Below are 21,974 nucleotides of genomic sequence, written 5' to 3'. Positions count from 1 at the left end.
AATGGGGAGAGACATGCCCAGCAGGTCAAAGAGGTGGTGGTAAAATGTCCACAAACTGGGCCATCTTCAATAAACCGGCTCATCAGCAAGGGCTATCTGGACAGGTAACAATGTCAAGGAGGCAGAAGTTGAACAACATGATCAACGAGTATCTAAGTGACCATACCTGCATCCTTCCTGACGCTTCTGGGCCATTTATTTACTGGGTAGCCAAGCTGCACAGTTGGGCAGACCTCTCCTTATATGCCTTGGAGGTGCTGGTCTGCCCTGCTGCTAGTGTGGTGTCAGAGCGTGTTTTCAGTGCCGCTGGGGCGATCATCACAGATACACGCACACGGCTGACTACAGAGAATGCCGACAGGCTGACTCTGATAAAATTTAACAAGGACTGGATTTCGCCACATTTTTTAAGCTCCCCAGATGGCATCATCCCAACCTAAAGTCACCCAAACCGTTCTGTTATGCTACTGGTGATCACGTCCATCCCTTCCCACACAAACGCCTTTCCTGCTTACATGTGTATCCTACTCCTGCCACATGTACCTCATGGTCAACAAGCTAGAAACAACGCTCCATTCATTAATATTTCCCATAGTGGTGACGAGGCCTCCTTCCTGCGTCAACCATGATGCAGTCCCTGGGGCTAATTTTGTGGAGACGCCATGTCTGCACATTGTGCAGTGGAACAACAAGGACAGTAGTCCATTGTAATTGTGATGTCTCTTCCTGCGTTAACCAATTTCACCGCCTGCTTTTAAACAATCATGCACCCAGTTCAGCCTTTTCCTCAGGCCCCCAGACCACTTTGGGCAGCCGATAATTACTCGCATTTCCCATTCACTTGCATTGGACTCGCTGCTCGTTATGAATACCCGAGTATTAGGGCCTACTCGTTAGCAGTATAGCCAGTCCGAATATTTCACTACTCGCTCATCCCTGGTGACAGGACGGGAGTCATCCTCCCTCTCCCAGGACCAGCCCTCAGTGACTGACTGCGGACTGCTGCTCCTCCTAACTACCCAGCAGTTACGGCCCCGCCCACAGTTTATTGCCATGCCCAGCTCCGGATCATAGCTTTGCCCCGCCCATAGCCCTGTTTACAGCTTTGGCCCCGCCCACCTCACGGGCGCCAACAGTTACGATCCCGCCCACCTCCCCCAGTGCGGGACCTGTCACATTAGAGGGGCGTGTGCTGTCAGAGTCTGGGGCGTGTCTACGCTAGGAAAACTCGTGGTAGGATAGCAGGTCAGTGGGCGGTGTCATATGCAGATAAGGGGCGTGGTTTATCCCAGGCGGGGCGTGGTTGGACCCGCGCACCACCCGGCGGCGGTTCCCGGACAGTCACCCGAGCTATGGCCGGCCTGGCGGTCTCTACAGCCGGCTTCTTGACGTTCCTGTTGCTGCTGCCGGCGCTGGGCGCCTCTCAGGAGAACTCTTCCTCTCCGCAGGACTTGCCGCTCATCCTGGGCTTCCGGCTGGAGGGCAGTGACCGCGAGTCTGAGCTGTCGGCGGCCGGAGAGCTGGAGGTGCGGGAGGGCAGTCGGCTTCAGCTCCGCTTCTACGGACTGTACCTGCGGGCCGACAGCGACCAGCTCATCGCCTTCACCGAGGCGTCCGAAGGCCTGCAGGACAACCGGAGCTGCCTGCAGGACACCCGGGACCTGGTGCGGGACCCCGCCGGCTCCAACGTGACGGACGAGGCTGACGGCAGGGCGGCGCTGCTGCTGCGCCTGGAGGTCCTGCCGCTGCGGAAGAGCCAGAGCTCCCGCCTGTACGCGCTGTGCACCCGCCGGGGCCGCGGCTTACCGTGGACGCTGCACCCGGGGCCGGACGGCCGGCTGCGGGTGCTGGAGGAGCACAAGCCGCTGCTGCCGGTGTGGCTGCAGGCGATCATCATCGTGGTGCTGCTGTCGCTGTCCGGGATCTTCAGCGGCCTGAACCTGGGGCTGATGGCGCTGGACCCCATGGAGCTGCGGGTGGTGCAGCGCTGCGGATCCGAGCGGGAGCGGAGGTACGCGGCCAAGATCGAGCCGGTGCGGCGCAAGGGCAACTACCTGCTGTGCTCGCTGCTGCTCGGCAACGTGCTGGTCAACACCACCCTCACCACCCTGCTGGACGAGCTGATCGGCTCCGGCCTCTGGGCTGTGGCCGCCTCCACCATGGGCATCGTGGTGCTGGGCGAGATCGTGCCCCAGTCCCTGTGCTCCCGGCACGGCCTGGCCGTGGGCGCCAACACGCTGTGGCTCACCCGCTTCTTCATGGTGGTCACCTTCCCCCTGGCCTACCCGGTCAGCCGCCTGCTGGACTGCATCCTGGGCCAGGAGATCGGCACCGTGTACAACCGGGAGAAGCTGCTGGAGATGCTGAAGGTGGGTCGGTGCTGGTGACGAGGGTCCGGAGGGGGTCAGTAGTGTCACTTAGAGGGGTCAGACAGGTTCTGCAACATCCGGAGTTACTGGTGATGAGTGACTGGCCAGCAGGGACTACCTGTCTGGGGGGACCGTGTCCCGGAGACCTTCACTGACGCCCCCAACATTGTGCCGCACCTGTGTATGTTCTAGTGGGGCAACGTCTGGTGGTGGGCGATCATGTAGTCTGAGACCACCACACGTCCGTGCCAACATCTGTGTATGGAAGCAGAGGCCCCCGCTCATTGTTAGGAGTTCGCTTGGTGTCTGATCTATATACTGGATCAGAACAGTCCGGCATGTAGAGCTTTCCCCTCCATCCTACACAAAGTAATGGGAAGAGGAGTGCGGTGGCTCCTGGGTGCTGCCGCTCACACGGGGATCCGGGTGGTATCAAAAACTTCCAAATTATTGCCATGAGTAGAACCTTCTTCCTCAGGCATGCACAACCTGATCAGGGGAGCGAGCAGCCCTCGAGCCCGACCCGAGTCGTCGTTCAGACTCACTCCCTGACCCGAGTTGCCCTTCGAGCTCGCTCCCCCCGACCCGAGCCACCCTTTGAGCTCGCTCCCACCTGTTGATCCCAATGTTACAGGGAGCGCCTTTTTGTTTTTTATCACCCTACATAAGACACCCAGATGGGTGCCATAAGAGTCAGTGGGGTCCTTCCACTTCTGTCCAGGTGACTGACGCAGCGGCTCGCTCACCGCCATACATAGTGTCAGTGACCGGTCGTACCTTTGCACTCGTTTCCTATAACTGTCAAGAGTTTATGAAATAAAACTAGCTGCAGGGAATGAGATTTAGGAAGGAATTGCCGTTACTCACCTGACTCACGTCATTCATGTCCTGCAACGAGGACTTGGAGGCCTATTTATTTCCAATTGTGAGGTTCCACTGAGAAATTCTTGCATTTTCAGACAACTGGTTTTTACTGTCTCTTTTGTCAAAGGGGTGTGTCCCCAGTCTGATGCTGCTGTATCAGTGTCTGGGGACATGTCCCTGACTGGTAACGTCCTATTGTCAATTTAATCATGTTACCAGCAGGACTAAAATAGAGGAACAACAATAAAAAGTTCTAGGTCAAGATTCTCCTTGGCCTGTATTTAAAGGGACTCTGTCACCTGAATTTGGAGGGAACAATTTTCAGCCATATGGGTGGGGTTTTCGGGTGTTTGATTCACCCTTTCCTTACCCGCTGGCTGCATGCTGGCTGCAATATTGGATTGAAGTTCATTCTCTGTCCTCCGGAGTACATGCCAGTGCAAGGTAATCTTGCCTTGTGCAGGCGTGTACTATGGAGGACAGAGAATGAACTTCAATCCAATATTGCAGCCAGCGGGTAAGGAAAGGGTGAATCAAACACCCGAAAACCCTGCCCCTATGGCTGAAAATTGTTCCCTCCAAATTCAGGTGACAGAGTCCCTTTAAAAAAAGAAGAAAAAAAAAATTCCACCTCCATTAAAAAAAAGGATTTATTAGATCTCCACTAACAACCCTACAAAAAGAGTAAGAGCAGGAGACGTATGACTCCAATATCAGACGTATAAGTAGGGAGGGATCTTGTGACCCCCGTCGTGGACTGTTTGTAGGCCAGGTTGAATCTCCTGAAGAACTTCCTAAGAAGGAGAAACGCGTTGACCTGAGTATTAATCTGAGCAGGTGTGTACTGTGATTGGGGTCACCCTGTGCTCCAGTATGGGGTCGTGTCTCTTCCGTACATGCTTGTTATATGCCGGATCTGTGGTGCCCACGATGTCGGTGATATAAATGTGGCGTTGGGGATATTATCTATGAAGGGCCAGCATAGGGCCCGATATGGCCAGCCAACCAGCAGGGGCGCTATTTGCTGCTCATATTTGGGTGCCATCTTCTGGCAAGATCAGGGTACAGTGGGATGTGTGAGGACGTGTATAGTTCTGACCTAGTGATAACGCTCAGCCTATGTAGCCGGGATACAGAAGACTGACCATTCGGATCTGTGTCTCCACAGTGAGACGGATGTGTGTGACTGACGTATATTCTGTCTGTACAGTTCAGGGCTTAGACGCCTCCCATGAGGTCCCTCACCCCCTAAACCTGTGCATGTAGTATGTGTAGAAATATACTGCCCTACTGCCGTCCTCTCCAGTGTCCAGCGCTGGTCTTCTTCTCTTCTCAGTGACGACGTCGCCGCTCTTCAGACTGTCTGGGTTACACTGTGGTCTGCGTGACCTGGAAGTGACTTTTACAATGTAAGTCTATGGAGCTGTAAAAGAGACTTCAGTATCTCACACCGTGATCCTGAGGATCGGTGACATCGCTGAGAAAAGGAGCAGAACGGCGCTGTTAATTGTATACATGGTTGGTGACCCCTGATGGTGTCACAAGGCCTCCTATTTTGCTGACTCGATCCTCTATTGTAAGGAGCCTATTATATGCATGATGGTTATATTTATCATGGTTTCGCATTTTTTTTTAATTTTTTTTTATTGGTTATCTAGGACTCTTTTTTTCATATGGGTTTAGAACTAACAAGGAGGTAGTTGATAACTACTTGCCTCTTATACCCGGTGGCGATCTTTGCCGGCTCATAGCGGTCATAGTTCGCTCCTGCCGGTCATTCTCTTGCTTTTGCTGAAATCACATGAACAGAACAGCGTCTTCTCCTCCGCTCTGCTCTGACGGGCCTTGACTGCCGATGTCGTGCTGATTGACAGCTGTCTTTCCAATGCCTGACTGCAGGAAAGCCGTCTGACAATCGGCATGCCGTCGGCAGAGCTGCTGTACTGGTGAGAGGTGAAATGAAGCGGGAAAATCGCCAACTGTGCTATCGGAGATCGTTCCCATGTAGAACAGGAAGGTAGTTGGCAACTGACTGCCTGTTGGTCCTTGGCCCATATGCCAAAATGATAAAGGTCCCAGACTCCCTTGTCTTTTTGTGTGGTTGGACCACTCAGTGTTCCCTTTTATAAAGCAAATATCTAATGCATACTATGTTGCCTATTCATCAAAGTTTTTACCTCAGAATACTGACATAAAGCGCTTTGAAAGGTCACAATTTTAGCAGGAGATGATCACTGCCTGACTAGGTCTCATGTGCACAGCAGTCCTGCTGACCTGTGTAACGCCGCATGTTTGGGGATCGGTGCTCGTTTCATGGCGGATACTAATGATATGGGGACAGACCAATCGTTCTGCCACATACAGTATGCATACCTCCCAATTTTCGAGGAAGGGAAAGAGGGACAAAGTCAGCGGCACGCGCAGCGCGTCGCGGCAAATTTTAGGCCACACCTCTGACCACACCCATTTCACAACTAGTCACGCCCCAACCACACCCATTTAGCACTTCTGATCACAATGTTTCGTAAACAATAATTATAAACAAAAAAAATATGGCCACACATGACGCTCCATACTGTATAATGGCCACACATGACGCTCCATACTGTATAATGGCCACACATGACGCTCCATACTGTATAATGGCCACACATGACGCTCCATACTGTATAATGGCCACACATGACGCTCCATACTGTATAATGGCCACACATGACGCTCCATACTGTATAATGGCCCCACATGACGCTCCATACTGTATAATGGCCATTGGCCACATTATGCTCCATACTGTATAATAGCCCCACATGATGCTTTGTACAGTATAATGGCCCCACATGATGCTGGGTACTGTATAATGGCCACACATAATGCTGGGTACAGTATAATGACCACACATGGTTACCCCACCCCCATCATTGCCTTCTCCATCACTACACACACACACACACCTTTCACCGCACTCCTCGCAGCAGCCGGCAGCTTCCACTCCCACGGCGCTGAATGGTGTCATCCAGCTGCGCCGCTGGCGCTCACGTCGCTGCAGCTGAGATACGCCACTGATAAAGACCTCCGTGTCTCCTGTGCCAGTCAGTGTCAGAGCGAGGAGCAATATCTGCTCTGATCCGACACAGCCAGCATCCGCTCCGTACACCCTGTACACACACGGCTCCGCTCCATACACCTTGTACACACACGGCTCCGCTCCATACACCTCGCACACACACGGCTCCACTCCGTACACCTCATACACACACGGCTCCGCTCCGTACACATTGCACACGCTGCTCCGCTCCGTATACCTTGCACACACTGCTCCGCACACCTCATACACACACGGCTCCGCTCCATACACCTTATACACACACGGCTCCGCTCCATACACATTGCACACGCTGCTCCACTCCGTATACCTTGTACATGTGGCTCCGCTCCATACACGTTTCACACGCTGCTCAGCTCCGCACACCTCGTACACACGTGGCTCCGCTCCGTACACGTCTTACACACACGACTCTGCTCCATACACCTTTCACACGCTGCTTCGATCCATACACCTCGTACACACACGGCTCTGCTACATCCACACTGTAAACACCTCCTGACCTCACACATACTTACCTTCCTCCAGCGCCATGACAACCAGCAGAGTTCTGTACGCGGAGGTCCTCCCGATCATGTGACCCCCTGGCTCCTCCCATCCTGTGACTTCATCACAGGTCCTGTGTGCACAGAGCAGCCAATATGCTGCTCTGCGGGTGCAGGGGCTCAGGGAGCTGACCGGGTGATATACACACCTCCCAACCAGTGCGGGACAATTAATGTCCCGCCCAGGATCGCGGGGCTGACTGTCAAAATCGGGACAGTCCCGCTGGATCCGGGATGGTTGGGAGGTATGAGTATGGACTCTGCTTCCATGAGGAGGTGATTGTGCCGGCAGCACAAGTCAATTAGCTGACGTAGGAGCATTTTGCTTGGTCAGCTTCATACAGCTGTTGGTCGAAGTATTGTTCTGCTGACTGCCATATCCCCCAATACACAGGATCGATCTACCTCAATAATTAAGGTGCATTTTCTGTGGCTGATTATTGGGTAAGGGAGCTCTTGTGCACGCCTGATCAGTCAGACAAACACTCAGGCTGCTTTCACACATCAGGTTTTCAGTGTCAGGCTAAATCCGGAGAGTGTTGGAAAAACAGGATCCGGTGCAGATTGTGAAAAACTGATGCGACGTATCCGTTTTTTTGACGGATCCAGCTAGCCTATCTAGAGTATTGGCTAAAAAAAAAATTTGGCACATGCTCAGTTTAAAAAAACGGATCAGGCCGCCGGATCCGCCTTTTTCCGGATCCAGCACCTTCCGGCTCCCATAGGCTTTCATTGTAGCAAACAGCCGGCCCTTCAGGCTTTTTCGCCAGAGACAAAAAAACGTTGCAGTAGACATTTTTTTTCAGAAGCCGGAATCGGAATTTTAGCCGGATCCTGAAAAAAATGGAAGGAACGCTGGGCCATGCTGCGCGATCCGGCGCTAATACAAGTCAGTGGGGGAAAAACCGGTTACGGTTTTTATTTTTTCCGGTTCCGGTTTTTCTCTAAAGAGCCGGATTTAGCCTGAAACAAAAAACCTGATGTGTGAAAGCAGCCTTATTCGTAGAGTGAAATGATTTTCAGACTGCCTTAAAAAAAATCTTCTCTCAGCAGCACATCGTCCTGTGTAAGCGTGTGCTGCCGAGAACAATGTTATTCTGTGTGCATAAAACGTCTCTAACCAGCCATGGGTCGGCCGGTCGGAATGCAGTCCTGGTCCTTCATTACTTGCCTGTCTGGATATTGATATAACAGACGCTGATTATCTTCGTGAGGATCAGATAATCTGCGAGAGACCCTTTTTCCTCCTCACTTAAAGGGGTTGTCCAGGCTTGACGTTAATGTCTGTAATCGCTCTGTGACTGAATCATTACATTGCACACACTGCATGCTGCGCCGGCTCCAGGAGATGTGACCGCCAGTACATGATAAGCATACTCCTAGACACATTAAGACTAGACGTGCCTTCGTCGCTCAGTTCACTTGTATTGTGCGAGGCCTCATTCGTCTAGTCAGTGCATCCTTGCCGTCATGTATGTATGCGGAGCCCTCCTGATGAGGGGAGTAGAAAGAGTCTCCATTTACAGCAGGCGTTCTATGTTTTGTGGGAAACAAGTCACTGCCAGAGGAGTCGGAGCGCAGCGCTTACAGAAAATACTGGAGCTGAGGTGATTACACCTGTGTATGGGGAGTCGGGGGAGAGACCTGTTAGCCATTAGCTGAACGATCATGGACCTCCAGTGTGTGAGGGGCTATAAATAACAACATCACGCCACCATCTCCTGAAGGGTGCTCGGGGTACGGACAGTGAGATCTCTGACACTATATTTTACCTCTTTGCTGTCTAGTCAACCAATAGAAATAATAAAAAAAAAAAAATATATATATATATATATATATATATATATATATATATATATATATATATATATATATATATATATATATATATATAATATTTCACAGGACGTTGGTCCAGCGACCATATTGGTGAACTTTGTAGGCCCGGTGGGACTCATTTGTAACAACACTCTATTAATCAGAAGAGGTGCCGGGGGCAGGTAGGTCTGAGATCTGCCAGGCTGTAGGTCGGGGGCTATGGGCTACCCACGAGGCCCCATCCAGCCACTGAACTCCAGCTTTGCAAGCCTCAGACCTACATGCCCTGGCACCTCTTCTGATTAATATATAGCTATAATGAAAACCGTGGATAGTTAAAATTGCAACCATTCAGATTATCCAACACTCACCAAATCGCTTTGTTTCCGATTATATTCCATATAAATATGCTGGCAGTCATCAAAATTGGTCCATCTTAAGGCCGGTTTCACAAGTCCTGATATTTCTGGTACTGTAAAAACTGTACCGGAGATATCGGTGTCCATGTGTGTAATACTTGCGGCACACGTGTGGAACCGCGTCAGTGCCACACGTACCGGCACCTGGGAAGCAGCAGCACAGTTAGTGCTGAAGACGGCTCTCATCATTCTCCCCTGCTCTGCCGGCCATCAGTGTGATCAGGGGAGCGTATTGAATTACAGGTGCTTCTCACAAAATTAGAATATCATCAAAAAGTGAATTTACTTCAGTTCTTCAATACAAAAAGTGAAACCTATATTATATAGTCATTACAAACAATGATCTATTTCAAGTGTTTATTTCGGTTAATGTTGATGATTGACTTACAGCCAAAAAAAAACCCCAAAGGAGATTAGAATACTTTATAACACCCACTGTAGCTACACCCCTGTTGATGACTGGCCGTTGTCTCTGGTCATACAGTAGGAAGTTCAGTTTATAAACTGTACTGGAAACATGGAGTCTGGTTGTTTTGGGCACCCGGAGTGATTTTTGTGAGGGGACACAATTATGAATAGTCACTGAGTGGGGAGCAAAATTTTGTGAATTTCATCTTATGCAGCGTCCAGATGTTACAGCATAGTTTCAAGAAATCCCATGTCCACTGAGCGCGCACTGACGCCCGCAGATCACCCGCGGAGACGGACATGCGGCGTTTCTCCAGACCGCAGTATTTTTTTTTTTTTCTCTTGCGGAGACGTGAGCCTCCACAAGATAAATTTCACCCATAGTATTATTGGACGCAGTGAATCCGCACTATTCAGTGAACACATGCGGATTTACCTGCGTTCAATAGATGGCAGCGCTTTGGATGCAGCGGTCCATTATTTTGCTCCTAAACGGACCCGGTCCAGAAAAAAATTGTGACTTTTTCTATTTGTTACCATGTCCTTTACTACTTCTTTATCTCATACAATTTTTTTTCTATTTTTTATGATGGACCTACGGTACTTTTTTTTTGTTTGTTTTGAATATCCCTATTTTTGTTGCATTGAGGTCTGTTTTTCTATTATTGTAGGCATTCATAGTCTTGGCTCCCAGCGGCGGTCTCTCGGCTGTACCTCTGGGTTATCTGCTCTCTGCACAGTCATGGCTCTGCCCTTTGTGTTGTGATGACTGATTGTTCGTAAGTGATACAAAGAAAACCTATATAAAAAACTTTTAGATAAACCCTGGGCAGGACGGCGGAGCATTGTGCACATGACTGACTGCAGCGCTGATGGCGCCTGCCCCGGACAGGACATACTGGAGGGATTCACATTCTCTGCTCTTGTATTGTGCATGTGGTACAGTAGTTATGCCCAAATCTGCCCTTGAAATGATGACCACGCATGCAAGGTGATGTACATGTGAGCGGAGGGGCGCATGGTCTTCTCATTCATTTGTCTCTGTGGGGGTGTATGGCCAAATTGTAATTCTCCAAAATTCCAGGTATTCACCATTCACCACTGTAGGGTGATGAAGATAAGGTTATATAATGTGCATTTAAAGTCTACACACCCCTAGGAAAATAAAATCCTTTCTAGAAGAATCTTTTCAGAACTTTTCGCCCATAATCTGTGCACATCCATCCATTTATGAACAAGCTGAAGTCCTTCCAAGAGAGAAATTGTGGTTGCTTAAGTGTTGACACCATCTTATAATTGGGATATATTTGGGATCACAATTGTGCAATCACATTTAAACTCCTGTTACAAAGTCATCGATTCCAAGCTGCCATCATGTACAGTTATTCTGATTAAAGTTTAGCTGTTATAACAGGATTTTCCTGACTCTTAGTTGCATTTTAGAGCAAAACCCATAATTTGTAAACTACTTACAACACAGCAAAGGGATCTCATTGGTGCAAGTTCAGGCAGCAGGAGGGTACCAAACATTTTTCCAAAGCACGGAACCACTAAATTTTGCAGAACTGTGACATTACCTAGAACTGGACGTCCCTCAAAAATTGATAAAGGGACGAGAAGAAAATTGGTTTGGGATGCTGTCAATATGCCTACAACATGTTTTTAAGCAGCTGCAGGACTTTGTGGCAAGTGCTGGTTGTTTTCTGCATGTGACAACAATCTCCTGTATTCTTCATGTGTGAGGTAAAGTGGCAAGACTGAAACCTTTCCTTACAAAGAAAAACATCCAACCCTGGTTATGTTTTTCTAAAACCTACATTTAGTTTTTCAAAAAACATGTGGTAAAATGTGTTATGGTTGGAGTCTAAGGTTGAACTTTTTGTCAGAACATCAAAAGGTATATTTGGTGCAAAGCCAACACTGCGCATCGCCAAAATAAACACCAAGCCCACAGTGCAGCATAGTGGAGGCAGCATTATGGTTTTGTGCTGTGGAATGAATTATGAGCAGTTCCAAATATCAGTCAATTTTGCAGCAAAACCTTCAGACCTCTGCTAAACTAAAGATGAAAAGAAATGTCACTTTTTTTTTTTTTTTTTTTTTAATATTTTTTTTTTAGCACTACTTTGACCTTAACCTCTTTCCGACATTGGGTGTAATAGTACGCCGATGCCGGTCTCCCCCTGTTTGGTGTTGGCACTGGCGCTGATCACGAATCTTTCCAGCACATGTTAGCTGATATATACAGTTGATATGTGCCTGCAACAGCCATGGGTGGAATGGTGATCCACTCCACCAGCAGCAGTTAACCCATTAAATGCCAATGTCCGTCTCTGACAGCGGCATTTAACTTGTCCATCAGGTGAGCGCGCCGGGAATCCCGCCCATCGGTGAACTCGTCACATGTTCATGGATCACCTATGGGTTGACATGACAACCAGAGGTCTCCAGCGCCGGTGTTGGGCGCTCATAGCAATTGAGTATTTCTGTTACATACAGGTGATCTGATCATCGCCTGTATGTAGCTGAGCTCATCGGACAAATGCAGCTTCTAGTCTCCCATGGAGACTATTAAAGCATGCAAAAAGTCCAAAAAAAATGTTTTTAAAAATATGAAAAAAATATAAAAGTTCAAATCATCCCCCTTTCGCCCCATTCAAAATAAAACAAATCAAATGTACACCTATTTGGTATCGCTGCATTCAGAATCGCTCGATCTATCAATATACAAAAAAGCGATTTGCTAAACGGTGTAGCGGGGAAAAAAAAGTCAAAACACCTAAATTTTTTTTTTTTTTTTATTTGGTCACCGCAACATTGCATTAAAATGCAATAACGGGCGATCAAAAGATCATATCGGCACCAAAATGGTATCAATAAAAATGTCAGTCTGGCGCGCAAAAAATAAGCACTCACCCAACCCGAGATCACAAAAAATGGAGACGCTACGGGTATCGGAAAATGGTGCAATTTTTTTTTTTTTTTTTTTTTTTTTAACTTTAGAAAATTTTCTTCACCACTTAGATAAAAAAAGAAGCCTAGATATGTTTGGTGTCTATGAACTCGTAATGACCTGGAAAATCATAATGGTGGGTCAGTTTTAGCATTTAGTGAACATGGTAAAAAAAAAAAAAAAAAAGCCGCGGGATTGCAATTTTTTTTGCAATTTCACCGCATTTGAATGTATTTCCCCATATTCCAGTACACGATATGTTTAAAACCAATGATGTTGTTCAAAAGTACAACTCGTCCTGCAAAAAAACAAGCCTCTACACGGCCATATTGACCCAAAAATAAACTTATGGCCCTGGGAAGGAGGGGAACGAAAAAATGAAAATGCAAAAACAAAAATACCTCTGGTTTTTAAGGGATTAAACATACCTCCAAATCGGCGAAAGAATGACTTTGCCAGAAGGTCAAAGGTTTGGAATGGCCCAGACCAGAATCCAATTGAAAATCTATGGTTCACCTGAATCATAGAATCCTAGAATGTTAGAGTTGGAAGGGACCTCCTGGGTCACGTGTCCAACCCCCTGCTCAATGCAGGACTCCCTAAACCATCTCAGACAGATGTCTGTCCAGCCTGTGTTTGAAGACTTCCATTGAAGGAGAACTCACCACCTCTCGTGGCCGCCTGTTCCACTCATTGATCACCCTCACTGTCAAAAAGTTTTTTTCTAATCTATCTTCTCCCTTTCAGTTTCCTTCCATTGCTTCTCGTGTTTCCATATATAAATGAGAATAAGGATGATCCCTCTACACTGTGACAGCCTTTGAGATATTTGTAGACATCTACTGTCTCCTCTTAGCCTTCTTTTTTGCAAGCTAGGGCGCTGAAGAGGACACTGTTCACAGGAGATTCCCTCGCAATGTGACAGATTTGGAGCCACTGTAAGAAAGGGTGGGCAAAGATTGCCAATTCTAGATGTGCCAGGCTGGTAGACTCATACTCAAAAATACTGAATTCTGTCAGAAATTCTAAGGGAACTTCAACAAAGTATTAGAAGAGCTAAAATAATGTGATTGCTTATATCTGCACACCTATAAACTTTTATTTTTTTCCCTCCAGAAAACATTTTTTTTTTTATTTGGATTTCTACAAATTATGGGTGACCATAACAGTGGGATAAGTTCTGAAATTATTTTTTTTAAATACAAAAGAATTACATTTATCAGGGGTGTGTGGACTTTTTATATCCACTGTATCTGTTGTATTTCAAATAATGTAGCTATGACATTGTTGTTTTTATTTGTCTATTTCTGGACCAGAGATGCAGGACAGAATTTGTAGACCTTGGTTAGGCCTATAGTTGATTTATAAACTGTGATATTTGTGTTTTGAAGGGGTTGGTGACTATCTTTTAATTGATGGGCTATCAATATCTGATCGGTGGTGGCATGCCCGCTGATTATCTTTCTCCTGCCGGGTTGAGGGTCTTGGATGATGCCAAAACTGTGCTTGGATGATGCCAAAAAATGGTCGGGTACAGCAGATTCATCCCGTTATTGTGCATATTGGAATAAAACTGCATCAGTGAGGTCTGTTGCATACATGCGAACACTGCAGACAATCATGGGTTTTATGCTGGACATTAGTGTCACTACCTAGGCCTGTGATTGGCTGCAGCGGTCACATGGATGAATGTGATGACATTGCAGAAGGCCTAATAAACAGACTGGTAGGGACCATTGGCGCGATGGTGACATATAACAGTTGAGTTGTTTCTCCCCTCCCGACCCCCCAGGTACCAGTCGGTGAGATACGTCTGGCAGTGTTATGAACCACGTGGCTCATTTTTGGCAAATTAGTTTTGAAATGAATTCGACTTAATCCAAATCTACTCAATCTGGTTTCAGGTGACAGAACCATATAGTGGCCTTGTCCGGGAAGAGATGAACATCATTCAGGGGGCTCTAGAACTGCGCACAAAGACGGTGGAGGATGTGATGACCAAGGTGGAGGACTGCTTTATGCTGCGCAGTGATGCCGTTTTAGACTTCAACACCATGTCCAGCATCATGGAGAGCGGCTACACCCGTATTCCCGTGTATGAGAACGAGCGATTCAACATTGTGGACATCCTCTACGTCAAAGACTTGGCCTTTGTCGACCCTGACGATTGCACCCCTCTGAGCACCATTACACGTTTCTACAGTCACCCGGTCCACTTTGTCTTCAGTGACACCAAGCTGGACGCCGTGCTGGAGGAGTTCAAGAAGGGTAGGCGTCTGTTCAGTGAAGGGAATGTGTATTTGGGACCAGATTGGAGGTCTGCGTTCACGATGCTGCTGCCTGCACCAGCTCTCGTCCCCCTAACATCATCATTCATGAATTGTTCTACAGGTCTTTGTCCTGATACAGCCACTGCGTGATTCGCGTGATTCCCTTTTCCCCGATGTAATGCAGAGGACTGTATAAGATCTCTGATTCTGCTTGTGGGATCTACCCCTTCCTGTGTCTGTAGTGGCTTTCTCTCTCCAGAGCTTGTGTGATCTCTCACATGCAGATTACAGGTGTTTTCTTTTTCCTAAAGCACTATCCTGTTGAAATCTATGTCAGCAGAACGGACGGCTATGTGAAGGAGTTGCACAGACTCTACAACAGAAAAGTGGCCTATATAGAAAGTTGTGTAAAAAGGTTAATCGCTTTTCTAGTGATATGAAATCAGTGTAGTTATGTGATCTTAAAGACTCAGTTGTTAAGTCTTGGCTGACACCTTAAATTTTATATATAGGAATCGAGTGAAAAATACAAAACCTCAGTTCAAAAGTGACATCACTTGAAAAATAAGACCTACAGATGAAAAAGTTCTTGTTGACAGTTATAGAAAACTTGATCTTCAGGTTTCTGAAGTTTTCACTAGCTGCCCTGATATTTGGACTGTTAAGAGCAGTTTTTGCTTATGATGGGGGAGGGGGATTTATCAATAGGATAGGTGATATATAATAGATTGCGGGGGGCATCATCATGAGTACAGTGTGTGCTCTGTCCTATTTTAATCCTTGTGGCATAGACTTTACCGTATATTTGTACTACAGACCGGGCCCCCCACCCAAGAGATCCATCATTTATCACATCTATGTTCATAGGAAAAAAATAATTATTATGTAAATAAATCTTTATTTTTGTGGGAAAACTTCTTTTAAATTCACCAAAAGCAAATTTCCAATGGATTTACCCAGTGTATGTTGTTGGCAGGCTAGTCGCAATGCAAATGTGAAATTACAATTGGGACAAAATTTGCTAATCTACGAATTACTGAGGTTCTCTACAGATGCTTTTTTTGGTAATCTGTTTACTTGCTGCAGAGTAACCCCCCTCCCAACATATGTGGGGCAAAATATCTCCATTGATGGTGGGTAGCGGAATAAAAAAAAAAAATACATGTCTCAAAAACTATTGACTCAAAGCAAATATATAATTTTTTTTTTTCAAAGTTCTGAGGTTTTTTACTATTAAAATATAAAAGTAGGTAATTTAAAAAAAAAAAAATATAGAGGTGGTGGTCACACATGCTCACTATCGCTCCATTCACATGAGGAACTTTCGACCCCTCGTTTCACTGTTCGGATGGGATCTCGCTAATCGAACGTCAAGCTCATCAACAGGATGGATGATAAAATGTATGTTTATGGGCAACCCCTTTAACCATTGGAAGGTAGAAATCAAACACGCATAATGGGCCCTGTTCTTCAAAGCTTTCACTCAAGAATTCTATTGTAAAAGCTTTGAAAAGTCCTGGAATCTAGGTGCAACTTGTGATGCCACAGCTCGTCTAATTCACGACCGGCTATGGAGTTCCATACGCCAGCAATCTCTCTCCAGTCCCTGACTAGAGTAGGATTTCTGGCCTAGCACACAGAGGCACCCACCAATTGTCAGACTCTCCTGATTTATGACGAGGCGTGCACCCCTTCTTGAATCAGGAACATCTGACTCCAGCACATCTCCTCAAGACCGGCGTGAACAACACCAGTCTAGATGAATTGGGACCAAAGTTTGTATTCAAACATAGAGGGTTACGGTATATGTAAATTTACCAAGATTGGCACTGCTCCCACCAGTAGGAGGCTCCCACAACAATTGCATAGTCTCCCTCACATGGCCATATGATGACCATTGCGATCAGGGATTGTTAAGGTCCTTTTATACGGAGTGATCTCCCCGAGAATCTGCCTGCAGAGATTATTTTAAATGAAAGGTGGTGTCACCAGTGTGAGACACGTAGATCTGGAGAGCAGACTGTCAGTCATTATGTGTCTCATACTGGCAACGCCCCCTTTCATTTAAAATGATTCTCGGGGAGATCTATGTCTGGCCCATAGATCTTAACAGTTCATTTTACATATTAAGAAAAACACGGATTTCTCTGGAATAAGAAATCAGGTCACAAATATCAAGGTATTATGTTACTCTTCTTCCTATGACTTTCATGCCAACATAGACTGCTTAAGAGGAGGGTTCATCCTTCTCACGGATGCCCTTTAATGACCTTTTTACACAGGCAGACTCTGCTTAAAAATTTACCTTGTATGACCTGTATGCCTAGTGTAGCATTTTACTCGGCAGCATAGGTCCTGTTTACACAGGACGATGTGCTGCCGAGAGCATTGATCTTTTGTACAGCACAGAAGATTATTTCACCTGATGAATGATCCTTTTGCTCGTTCATCTGATGCCCTACAGCTTGTTAACACTGCAGGATTATTGTGAAATGCGCGTGCCTACTTCACGATAACCTTTCATTGTTAAAGCCCCTTTATTCTGGTGCCAGTATAGCTCATCCAAACACATGTCGGCTACCAAGGTCGCCATAGACTTTTAGTCTTTGTGCAAGTAGCAGGTTGCTGGCATCTGCAGTAATAATAATAAATCACGTTTGTGTTTAGTCTGATGCAGAAGATTGACCTTGAGCACACACAGATCCACCTCAGTCCAAAAGTCGAGTGTTCTCAGTGAAGGGCTCTTCAGAGCTGTCCATGCCTTATTACCAGTCATGGTGTAATTACCTGCCTGGCACTGGCAGCCGAGGTTACATCCCGTGTACACTGTGCCCATTGTATAGGAGCTGGGAACATTGCACAATCATCATCGTAATTATCTCTCGGAAGAACTGGATATTGCGAGATGTTTATGGCAGAAGCTCCTCATTCTTTCCATGTGGTTTGTGTAGATGTGGCAGGGGTGGGGTGTGAGCGGCGATCTCCTGTAAGGCTTGGGTGGTCCATGGTTAGGCTTAGAGGTGGTACGTTAGCATCACACCAGCTTGGTGAACACCTATTCATTATGATTTTCTTCTGTTGATTACGTGAAGGAAAGTCTCACTTGGCCATCGTGCAGAAGGTGAACAACGACGGAGAAGGAGACCCGTTTTACGAGGTGATGGGGCTGGTTACCCTGGAAGATGTCATAGAAGAAATCATCAAATCCGAGATCCTGGATGAATCGGATCTTTATAGTAAGTTGTTTCCTGTCATCTATGAACCCTATAACCCCCCCCCCCAAAGTGTTCTTATGGGCAATATCCTTACATCCGTTTTATGTACAGTACATGTTGGTAAGGTTCTTACAGACCTATTAAAGATGACACAGGCTCTGGGCCTAGGAACTGGGGGTCCTAGCATTCAGTAAATGCCTGGGGCTATTTGGTTGTGATACCAGATCTCCGATCATGAAAAGCCACTCATTTCAATAAGTTGCGGTGGATTATTATATGAAAATCATAACAAAATGAGTTTTGCCAATTTTTGTGTCCTCGGACCCCCTTAATTGAGTGTTCATGGCCTAACTTTGAAAGGGTTTCTTAGACTAAAGTCGAAAAGCGTGCCAATATTAGCGGGGGTGAGCAGATGGTCTAAAGTGTATGGGGGGGGGGGGGGGTCTCCTGACTCCTTGGCAGATACCAGGAAAAGGAACCAGCACATCAGACTTCTGATGGCCAATCCATTTGCAGTCCGGCAGATAGACCGCAGTATCAGCTCTGACATGAGCGCGCTAAGGTCGGGCAGATGGCCCTCAGCTATCCATTGTGTATGGTGGGCTTAACACCTTCATGGCTTAGCCTTATTATAAGCTATCAATGTTTGACGCAGACTCAGGGCCTCCATACATGTTACGATACTTCTGATCTTTCGCTCAATTGTTTGGCTGTCTGGTATCTCGCCCAACTTTTTCCATACACGCAAGCGTTTGTTCTGCTGTGCTCTGTGAGAGCAGCCGTCAGACTCCTCTAGCCGTGGCCTATCTCGCCAAGAACAAAAGGATTGGCAGTCGTGAAGAGCGTAAGTGCTCATTACTAGAGTTTGCTTAGGGTGCTCGGATATGCACAGAGTATCGCGGGTGCTCGAGTGACATGCTCAAATCCCTTCCTGCACTCCTTCGCATCTTCCTGTTCTGATGCCCGTAGCTCATTTATGCTTGTAAGCAGTGCAACGTCATGTGCTGCTTATAAACCAAGGACCGCTGCCGGAACACTCACTGCTATGCATGCCGGGACTATAGGCGTGGAGTGCAGTGAATATTCATTGCACTTTAATAGCAGGCACAGTGTTAGCCGCAGCCACCGGCTTCCTGCAGCTGCTTGGCTTTCACGTGTACCAGCTATGGGAGTGGAGGACAGTAAATACTCATTCCCTTAAGTGGTGGGCACACGCGAACGCCCGGCAGCTGCCGGAAGCCGGCTGCTGCGGTCAACGGCGTGTCCGCTATTAAAGTTAAATGTATATTCACTGCCCTCCACGCCCATGTGCAGTGAATATTAATTTCTCTTCAGCATCGGGCACAGGAGTTAGCCACAGGCTCATGCCTCATGTGACCTGCTACTTTTTTTAAAGATTTTTACATAATTTGCATTTTATGGCATGAAATAAGTATTTGATACAATAGAAAAATAAAACTTCTTGGTCATTGGTGAACTTCATACGGGCCTGGACATGTGCTGGCGTAAGCAGGGGGACCTCGAGTGCCCTGCAGGATTTTAATCCAAGACTGCATAGTGTGTTACTCTTGGTAATGTTTGAGACTGTGGTCCCAGCTCTCTTCAGGTCATTGACCAGGTCCTCCAGTGTAGTTCTGGGCATATCCTCGACCTTCCTCAGAATCATACTTACTCCACCAGGTGAGATCTTTAATGGAGCCCCAGACCAGGAAAGATTGATAGTCTTGTGTTTACTTCCCTTTTTCTAATAATTGTGCCAACAGTTGTTGTCTTCTAACTAGTGATGAGCGAGTGTACTCGTTGCTCGGGTGGTCTGAGTATTTGACCACTCAGAGATTTAGTTTTCCTTGACGTAGTTGGATGATTTACGGCTACTAGCCAGCTTGATTACATATGGGGGTTGCCTGGTTGCTAGGGAATTCCCACCTGTACTCAGCCTGGCTAGTAGCCGCAAATCATCGAGCTGCGGCAAGGAAAACTAAATCTCCGAGCAGTCATAAATACTTGGAGAACACCCGAGCTTGCTTTGGAAAACCCGAGCAACAAGCATACTCGCTCATCACTACTTCTCACCAAGCTGCTTACCTGTTGTCCTATACCCCATCTCAGCCTCATGCAGGACTACAATATTGTCTCTGGTTTTCTTGGACAGCTCTTTGGTCCTGGCCATGGTGGAGAGGTTAGAGTGTGATTGAGTGTGTGGAGAGGTGTCTTTTATACAGGTAACGAGTTCAAACAGGTGTAATTAATACAGAGAATGAGTGCAGAGTAGGAGGGTTTCTTAAAGAAAAACGAACAGGTCTGTGAGAGCCAGAATTCTTGCTGGTTGGTAGGTGATCAGATACTCATTTCATGCGATAAAATGCAATTTAATAATTTAAAAATCATACAATGTGATTTTTCTGTTTTTCATTTTTAGATTGTCATGTAGTGCAGCGACTCCTGCAGCTCTAGGCAACTTGCCATCCTGTAATTCTGAAACATCTGGATGGACGCCATGGTGTGGGTGGGGTTTTTATGGGTTGTCCCACCAATTTCCAGAAAGCTACGGGCTCCTGAATATGTAATATATCTTACAGGACATAGCAAAAATTGTCATCAGCATAGAAGTGGTGCTGGAAGTCCTCTGGTTCTGTGAGGGGTCCCAGGACCACCTTGGTTAAGGACAAGCTCTGGATGGAGGAGAGTGAGAGTCCCAGGACAGAGGGGGAGATGAGACGGTGGTGGGACCATGGGAATGCTGCATCCATAGGTTGTGTATGACCAGGACAATGATGACTAGGCTAACACGGCATGTGAGGCTGATGTGATGGGAGGAGAGACATTGTCAGGTTTCTGAATGTTAACAGATCTGTTTTAGTCGAGACTCATCATGACATAGCAAATATGTCAGACTGGCGAGACTCTCTGCAGTGCATGTAATATATGGGAAATCCCTGGAGATCACGCCAGGCTGGGCATTGCGGTAATTATGCTGGCAAAGAGCATAGATGGCCGATAGCTGAACAGCTCCCTGCTGGCCCTGCATGCCTGGCTGACTTGGCCTGGGGTGGGAAAGATACGTTTCACCAAGTCTTCATTGTGAACTTATGTTGGAGCTGTGACTTTAAAGTCTACCTGTCCTTTTGCACAAACACTGTGGGAAAGCATGGTCTGTAGCCATCATGCTCCTGAAGAAGGTGAAACTGATAATAGTGTGCACCTACCAGTCCAATATGTCCAGGAACTGCCCGGATTCTAAGGCCGGGTGCCCACGATCCGGCATTTACTGGCGCTTTGGATGGCAGTGTACAAAGCGCTGCCGTCTATTGAATGCAGGTAAATCTGCATGTGTTCACTGAACCGTGCGGACTATCGTTTTCAGTGGGTTCTGTTGGTGAAATTGATGTGCTGCGGTTTTGAAAGACGCGCCGCATGTCAGTGTCAGCAAGTGATCTGCAGGTGACTATGGACGCATAGTGGACATGGGATTTCTGGAAATCTCATCCACTATGCTGTAACATCTGCCCGGATGCTCTGTAACAAGCCATCTGCTCTTTTTTTTTTTTTTTTGTGAACTGATCTTCAGCAACATGCTGCCTGCACTATAGGCACTGGAACTTTCTTTCCCTCATGTATTGCTCCTGTGATGGTCCAATAACTTGCCTGACCCAAACTCTCCCTCTGTTATGCCTGTATGCAGTTGTACAGACAGGGAAGCAAGAGAGAAGAGATGACTACCTGCCCTCACTTCTTGTAACCCTCTTCTCTGCCGCAAGAGACAGATTACACTTTACAACAGGCAGGGGCCAGCACTTCAGGTAGAAGGGAGACACCTAGTGGCCGGCACTTTGGACTGATACTTTTTTTTTTTTTGTGGGGATGTAATACATTATTTAGGAATAAAGCAATTATTTTCAGATTCTCTATTCCTGACATTATCCATTAACTCTTAAGAGGATGTACTAGCACATTCTAAATTGGTTTGCTGGCTCAGAAGCTGAGTCCACACCTTACCCGGCAGGTGGCGG

At 46.9% G+C, this 21,974-nt stretch overlaps 1 protein-coding gene across 1 annotated transcript in view; it reads left to right on the top strand.

Annotated features, from left to right (window-relative positions):
- Window positions 1-1,255: 1,255 nt before the first annotated feature.
- The window catches only part of CNNM4 (cyclin and CBS domain divalent metal cation transport mediator 4), a 41,241-nt gene continuing 20,522 nt past the window's right edge, over window positions 1,256-21,974 (top strand). The window contains exons 1-3 of the mRNA XM_077262886.1: window positions 1,256-2,369; window positions 14,384-14,747; window positions 17,842-17,985. Coding sequence (XP_077119001.1) covers window positions 1,353-2,369; window positions 14,384-14,747; window positions 17,842-17,985 — 1,525 coding nt within the window. The 5' untranslated portion in view covers window positions 1,256-1,352. The remainder of the gene's footprint in view (window positions 2,370-14,383; window positions 14,748-17,841; window positions 17,986-21,974) is intronic.

This window comes from Ranitomeya variabilis, chromosome 5, assembly GCF_051348905.1.
Source record: "Ranitomeya variabilis isolate aRanVar5 chromosome 5, aRanVar5.hap1, whole genome shotgun sequence".
Classification (NCBI taxonomy): domain Eukaryota; kingdom Metazoa; phylum Chordata; class Amphibia; order Anura; family Dendrobatidae; genus Ranitomeya; species Ranitomeya variabilis.
The sequence above is the reverse complement of the archived record's forward strand: the minus strand, read 5'-3'. Positions and strand labels throughout refer to the sequence as shown.